This window comes from Trachymyrmex septentrionalis, unplaced genomic scaffold, assembly GCF_001594115.1.
Source record: "Trachymyrmex septentrionalis isolate Tsep2-gDNA-1 unplaced genomic scaffold, Tsep1.0 scaffold197, whole genome shotgun sequence".
NCBI classification, from domain to species: Eukaryota; Metazoa; Arthropoda; class Insecta; order Hymenoptera; family Formicidae; genus Trachymyrmex; species Trachymyrmex septentrionalis.
This window is the reverse complement of record NW_017305146.1, coordinates 222,187-230,119: the sequence shown is the minus strand read 5'-3', so window position 1 is coordinate 230,119 and position 7,933 is coordinate 222,187. Positions and strand designations below refer to the sequence as shown.

Genomic DNA, 7,933 nt, shown 5'->3' with positions numbered 1-7,933 from the left:
ACGTTATGAAATAGTATAAATTCTCATATTTTGCACTTGTCGCCTGATCGATCTATCATTTCCGTCACGCAATCAAGCATGAAAAAATACAAACATCGGACCGAAAGCGATTTTTTTTTTTCTGTTAATATATGACGTAATAAGGGGAACCGATCTCTGTTTCAACAGTTTTCACGCCATTTATTTATTTCACTGCTTCTCGATTTGCATGCATTTCTTTTTTGCTCTCGAGCTCGCACCAAATTTTTTTCAACTAATTTAATTCTCTATACGCAGTAATTCGTGTTCGCCATTCTTGTCACGCTTCGTTGCTGGTGAACTCGCAATGGCACTTCGCTGGTCGCAATGTCAATGTCTCCGCAGGATATCCGCGTCGCTTTGCCAACAGAAGTACCAGCATGATGACAACGGTCTCTCTTCTGCTTCGTGAACGTGGGCATTGTACAACCATCCCTTTGGATGCGCCGTCCCCCATCCCTCCCCCCCCGAACTCCTTCGCGTGATCGTAGTCGTCGTGTTCGTCGGAGTTGTCGGAGGGTCGGAGTTCATTGTGCCACAAGTGCATTCCGAGTACCGGCGACGCCAATTACTCGTTACGAGCCAGTTGCGAATCGCTCTGTGAAAGCGACAGTGACATTTCCCGGAGCGAGGGCTCGGTCCTCGCAAGAGATCGGTTCCGAGATCAGAAAAAAAACGCCATAGGATTGTGCACATCTGCGAGATGATACTCACGTTCTCGCGAGATAAAGAGCAGCGACATGGTCCCGCGTTTCGCTTATTTCGACACGACGCCAGTTTGCGCGAGGCAGAAGCTTCTCGTACAATAAGAAATTAATTGTAATTTTATTTCGAACGCGCGTGTTTCCAACGAGACTTGTGAGAAACGTGATGAATCAGGATTATAGCGTGGAAGTGATACAGAAGTCACGTGGATTAAATCGAAGGTGTATATCGCAGTGAGTAAAACTTACGGTAAAAGATAGACAGAATAGATAGAGTTATATGTTCTCATGTTACGTGTGAATTAGTAAAATACATTAATTACTAAAATACAATGAATTTACATACAATGAATATTGCCAAAATTTTAATTACATAAATTTTGGAACGTAGAAGAAAGACTTTTGCAGGAAAATTTTGTAATTAACATTGAAATTATCCTTAGTATTATTATTATTATATTTTGTTATTGCTGCAATATATATATATATATATATTATATATATATATAATAATTAGAAATTGTTTTATCAGAGAAAAGGCGACTCTTTTCACACGTAATCATCGTGTGTACTAGCCCACATGATGAATACATTTAAATTGTACGCGATAATGTGACGCATATCCTTTTTCCTTTTGTGAGACGATTGCAGCGGACGCGTCATTTTATTTACTTTTTTCCTTTTGTCATAAACTGTCGCAAGAAAAATTGTTTTTTCATCTTAATTGGCACGGTGGTGATTATAATTACATAATCGCTTGTAAAAGAACTCGGTGAAACGCATAATGTAAACTGAGGTAACGTCAACAACAAGGATAATTTGCATCTACATTTTCATTACTAATTTACTGTTTTTACAATCCTACACAAGACTCGCCGCGTTCTCGGCATAAGCGTTTCGATAATTGCAAATTATGTAATCGCTGTATTTACTGTCCGAGTTTCTTACACACTGCTTTGGGTGAATTTTAAAGCGGATACAGACTTGTTGCGTATTCATGTATTGTATCATCATTGCGTATTAATTCAATGATGCGATGCGGTGCGCCTTTGCACATTAAGCCCGATCTACATAAGATGCAGAATGCAGGTCGCAGGTCGCAAGTGAAACTTATTTCAGATTGTAATAAATCGCAATACGGAGAACGTTGAAGTTCACCCATTTTCTGTGATCTGCGTTCTGCATCATACAATCATATTATAATTAAAATACGTTAAGTTAGTTTCTAACTTAATGTATTTCAATTTTTTACGACCTGTGACCTGCGTTTTGCATCTTAAGTCGAACTTTGTACTATCAAAATTTCGCAACATCTACACTGAAACGCGTGATGATAAAATATACAACAAATCCTGTATCAGTCTTTACATATCTTAATTATTTATACAAAACAGGATGTTTGGAGCGATTTTTGTGTAGACGAAAAAATTGACGACCTCTGAAGTAATATTAAAAAAGAAATATCCCTGAAATTTATAATTTAATTGCACTGGTTTAAGTTATTTCTAGTCTCTCTTAAGTGAGAACTACGTCATAAATTTGTTGAGGAACCTTAGTTTAATAATCTCGATAGATAAAATATGAATATTATAAAATAACAAAGCTATAAAACATCAAAAGATGCAAGTATCGTAACCAGTTAATCCTCAGAATTTTATTAAACCTAAAGAAATTTACTGCTCTTTCATCATATTATAATTATATACACGAGCCATCCAAAATGAGATCATCTTTCTCAATCAAAGTTGAATAAATAAGTAAATAAAAATAAATTTCAAAGACATTCGACGAAACGCTTCGATTAGCTTTTTGTGGATTATAATAATAATTTAATTGCGCATTGCATCTGTATTTTAATTATCAACTTTCATGGCATATAACAACAATGTAAAGATATTAGAAACTGTGTATTTCGAAAAACTTTCTTTCGAAACACTCTAGGCTGTCGTAATAGTTCTAAATATAAGAAACAGAATTCTCTCACGGATAGAACAGCTGCTCGACGCGTTTGACTGAACATCTCAATTTCTTGTCTACTCCACGTGAAGCTAACGAATAGAAAAACCTTATGCTATGTGGCACATGTGAAATTTCGTGAGACCTTCGTTGATATCATCAGTATTAGTTAATCGCATTAACGTGCCGCGGCTGCTTTTCTAATCAACCGCGAAATTTTTACTTCTTTTGCATCGTTTTCACAATTCATCATTTAATACAAAAATAGTAACTAAAAAATCTTCTAAAATTACAGTTGAAGTAAATGACGTTGTGGATTTATTTGTACATCTTCAGTAATAAATATGTCAAATTAATAAAAAATGAGGCATTCTGCTGTGGCTCAGATCAAGCCTCCAGAATAATTCAATATGCAGAATTAATTAATACACAGAATCACAGTACGTAGAATTATCGCAAAAATTATCACGGCATTTATTACGCAAAATAGATATTTATAATCTTTTCTCGTGCAAATATTGATTTCGGCTGTATAGTATTTTATTATATTGGGCAATATTCTGTATTATTTTCACGACACTTTGACATTCACAATTGACGCATATTCAATATTCAATGTCGCACTTGTACCGTACCACGATTAGGGTCAGTTAGTACTTCCTCCCAAATACCTTTTCGGAGGGGACGTTTCTATCATGCACGCATTACGATAAGTATTTCCGACCACATCCTGTACGAATGTCAGAACGAGTGTCATAATATTACGACTGAAGACTTAATAGAATTGTCCTTATTCAAAAATTATTACAATTTACAATCGTTCAAATTATTATATTACACATTTGGTCACTGAAATTCATTTATTACGAATCTGAATTTTGTTCAAATTATTGAAATACGAGATACTTTCTATTCGATAATAATTTTTTCTCTCGACTGATGGTACATGAAAAGATGAGAAGATCACTTTGACTTGGACAACGCCAATAACCACCGGGATTTCTTCAATGTGGATTTTTTTGAAGAAATCGTGTTTGAGGCTCAAAAAAACCTCTGTCTTTTTCGCAGTAAGTATGATGCACAAGTTGCTCCTTAATGTTTATACTGTCTGTATATAGAAAATCTAATCGAGAAAATCTCTCTTTTAGATCTCACAATTTTACTGAAATGAGTCTTTCGGAGATCTTGTGGATCTTTATCCTAATTGCGGCGATTGAAACAGTGTCCATCGCTAATTCATTGACCGGAGATCACGTTTGCTCAAGAATAGAAAAGTTAGTATTAAAACTCAGAAGATAATGTATAATTGTTAGATAAAATTCATTGTATACGATCTGCAATTTGTGTCAAAATTAAGAAATAGAGTTTTGCTTTTTATTTTATACACAACTTAAAAAAACTTGACGAGTATATATAAAAAAGAAATATAAGAAAGTGTAATAAAATATAATATACATAAAATTACAAATAAAATTCTATTCAAAAATTAACGCAAATTGTATACCGTCTAAAGTTGGCTTAAATGGCAATTCCATTTTCGAGTGATAGTAGTTCGATAGTTATTTTAAAAGACCTTTACCTAGAAGCCTTGACAATGTAATCGGTATGCATAATACCTATGTACATAGATCATTATTATGCTCATACCTCGCCGCATACCACTGTAAACTCGATAAGGGAATTGCGAGACCAGTGGGTAGTTAATCAATCGTATGTTACAGTTACACAGTTACGTCGTACGAGACTTACACTGAGCCAGTCGTGGTCAACTCATTCACCTGGTGTCTACAAATTCCTCCGAGATGTCCCAAGGCGCGGACCGAAGTACGACAACGATATCGTGTGAAGGTAAGTCTTGGTCCAAGATGTTTAATTCTTTTATGATCTCAATATTTGACGAAAGGCATTAATTAATTATTAATATTAATTATTTTACGTTACTATACAAAAAATAATTATTTTACATATAATTTTTTACAAAAGAATTAAATACAGAAACATTAGCAATTTTAATTAATCCTTTGAATACTTATCCACAATGTCCACTTTCTAAAAATCCGCACTAATCATGTGGAAAATTGAATTCCGATGAAATAAGTTAGTCTTCACACATAATGTAGCTTGCAATGCGGTGAACAAATGATAGATACAAGGTCAGTAATAAACAGTTTTTGAGTTATCATGTATCGAAGATATATAAGTACTTCTTTTTCAAGAAATAAAATATTTTTACTTTTTCTCAAGGATGGTTGTATTTTCATTCTCTTGAAGTGAGATTCTACTACAATAAATTTAGAGTGTAAAAAAAAAGAATCTTTGATACACCTTAAAAATTATTCATTATTGGGCCTTGTGTCTATGATATCTTTTGTTTATCACATTATACAAAAACTAATTTATTTCACCGGAACTCATTTTTCCACATAATTAGTGCAGGGTCCTTTTCTTTCTTTCTCGATTAATTTGATAGTACATCCTGGATAGGTGTATGAAAAGATTGTGAAAACAATAATTAGAAAATTCATTAATGATAGACACACATTTGCATCGAGAGAATTTTTCCAACGCTGATATCTACAATTTCATTGTCTATTCATCAGCGGATCCTAATTTATATCGGGAAGGAGGAAGGGAAACTATTCTCTCAAACTTCTCAAAGGAATAGGAAAATATGTTAATTTTGTACACAACGGAAGACTTTGTGTAGAATTTCGCGAAAGACTTCGGCATATAACAGGTAAGAAAATACCGTTCCATCGAAGAGTTGGCGATTGTATGTAATCTGGCTTGATCTAAATTTCCTCCTCAACATGAAGCTGTGACAACTTAAAATTTAAAACTGAAAAAATACGATTTACAACAAGTAAGAGTTTAATGTTTATTACGGTCGGAAGCAGGATCTTAGATGCTTTTTAAATAATTTCTATGTGAATTTATATAATAAATATGTAGTTATTTAAACTGCGCGCCGAAGTAATTTTTCGAACTCATAAACGCAATCAAACTACTATAGTAATATTACAAATTAAATTAATAAGCAATTTAATAATTTGATGCTTAATCTGGCATCCTATTAGAAAGATGTTAGTGTACTGAAAAACTATAAATAAAATTGCGAAAAATGTTACCTTCACCGGAAATCAAACCCGGATCTCTTGTATTCCGTACAAGCGTCCTAAACCTTTAAACTATCGAGGCAACTTAATATTTACATATTAGTGACATATAGAGCAGGGTACCGATTATGTAATTCTTTTTAGAGTAGAAACGCGAAAAGTGAAAATTTTTACATCTGTATTATATATGTATACACAAAAATATATGTATATAGGGTATCCAGCGAGACTCTAGCAATAATTCATAGGAAGGTAGATGGGACTAAACTGAGTCGAAAAGTCCTCTATCATTTTGCAATTTTCGCAATAATTAACAAGATATTAATTGCTGAATATTAGTCTTCAATAATTTTTTACTCAAATACTACAAACTTTACAGAAAAATTGCAAGAGATAAAAATTATTTATTTTTTTCTCATAGAATTTTTTTAGAATTTTTTATCAACTTTTTAATATGAGAAAATACGGTATTAAAAAATTTTGTAAAAATTCTTAGAACTTTATGAAAAGAAAACGAACAATTTTTTGTCTCTCGCTGGTTTTCTGTAAAGTTGATAGTATTTGAGCAAAAAATTATTGAAAACCAAAATTTAGCGATTTTTAGTAATTTATATAGTCCCACCTTGCTGTGAATTATTACTAAAGTCTCACCGGACACCCGGTATATATATATATATATATATATATATGTACATATATATTTAATATTAATATAGGTATATAATAAATATATAAAAATATTATATGTCTATATAATGAATACATACAAATTTTTATTTTTCATATTTCTACTGTATTATAGCATGTATCATCATATTTCTCTTTTCTTTTTTTAGACAATTTCAGTTTCGATCATAAAAATTCTACTTTGCTAAGTATCGCTGTATCAAGACAGCATTGTATATAAATCTCGTAATAGCAAACCATGAAATAGTGTGAAAAATCCCTTCCGCACTGTGAGTAGCATAAATGGGAAGTAGCAGTTAGTCACTAAAATCTTGAATTTTATTGTTTTGGAGTGAAGAAGAGGCAACCTTGAAGAATGTTCACTTTTTATATTTTTGCCCTGAAGAAAAAATTACTAGTGATCCTAATACAACGGCAGCAAAGTAGAATCTTCATGATCGAAAATGAAGTTGTCCAAAAAAAAGAAAAGAGAGTCAATTGCAAGACAATAGATGTAGGTTCATAATTTATTCTAACGTCAGCAGAATTGCGTCGCGGAAGAAGTTACGTAAATTCCCATTTCCACACCTTGTTATGGAAAAATGTCTTTTCCCAGGCAACATGAATGGAAAACGATCGACGAAACACCTCTTGCGGGTACGCGTGCGGCAAATCGTTCCACATACACTACACAATAAAAGAACCCGTCCATTCTTCCGCTTTTGCCTCTTGCTCTCCATCCTTCTTTCGTGCCACCGCGTCCTTGTTCTCCGTCTCTTTCTCGTTCTCTTGCCCCTGCCGCCGATATGAGCTAATTACAGGGAAAGTTCGCATTAAGCGACCGTCTGATTAAGTAAATAAATAAAAAGAAAATGCGAAGCACACGATCACGTATACGCTTGAACGTCGGGAATGAGAGGAGAGGCGGCAGCTGCAATTACGCCCCGTGAAATGCGGAATTGACGAATCGCGCCGAAAGAAGAAGGAACCTGTCCTGTGTCGGGATTACGAAACAATCCAGAAGCGGGCCATTAGCTGAAAAATACTTCACACAATTTTGTACTGTATCTTTACATGGTACCCTCGAGAAGGGAAATGCCGGAAGTCGACAATTTGCGAAGCGTTTAACTTGCGACGCGTCGCAGGTAGAGACGGTAACAAGACAATTTCTCTGGAGATGCGCAGGCGGGGAAAGACATCGTATTTCTTGCGATAATTCCAAAGAAGAACATGCCTTCAATCGTGTAAAAGTGCAGTGCGTAAACGGTATAATTACGAGAAATTACGCGTAATTTATACTGTTTATGATAGATAAGTAATTTATACTGTTCATGATAGATATCAATTGCATCTAAATATGCAATTGCAACACAAACAAATATTCAGGCATGTTCATATTGTTCAATTTAATGAAACGTTAGGCCTCGATATCGCTTCAATTAAGACACGAATTACAGACGCGCGAACGTACAA

At 34.0% G+C, this 7,933-nt stretch overlaps 1 protein-coding gene across 3 annotated transcripts in view; it reads left to right on the top strand.

Annotated features, from left to right (window-relative positions):
• The first annotated feature begins 562 nt into the window (after positions 1 to 562).
• LOC108747271 overlaps positions 563 to 7,933 on the top strand; it is an 18,964-nt gene continuing 11,593 nt past the window's right edge. For all 3 annotated transcript variants that reach the window (XM_018484652.1, XM_018484651.1, XM_018484650.1), the window contains exons 1-4: positions 563 to 956; positions 3,633 to 3,745; positions 3,827 to 3,952; positions 4,400 to 4,526. In XM_018484652.1, coding sequence (XP_018340154.1) covers positions 3,846 to 3,952; positions 4,400 to 4,526 — 234 coding nt within the window. In that variant the 5' untranslated portion in view covers positions 563 to 956; positions 3,633 to 3,745; positions 3,827 to 3,845. The remainder of the gene's footprint in view (positions 957 to 3,632; positions 3,746 to 3,826; positions 3,953 to 4,399; positions 4,527 to 7,933) is intronic.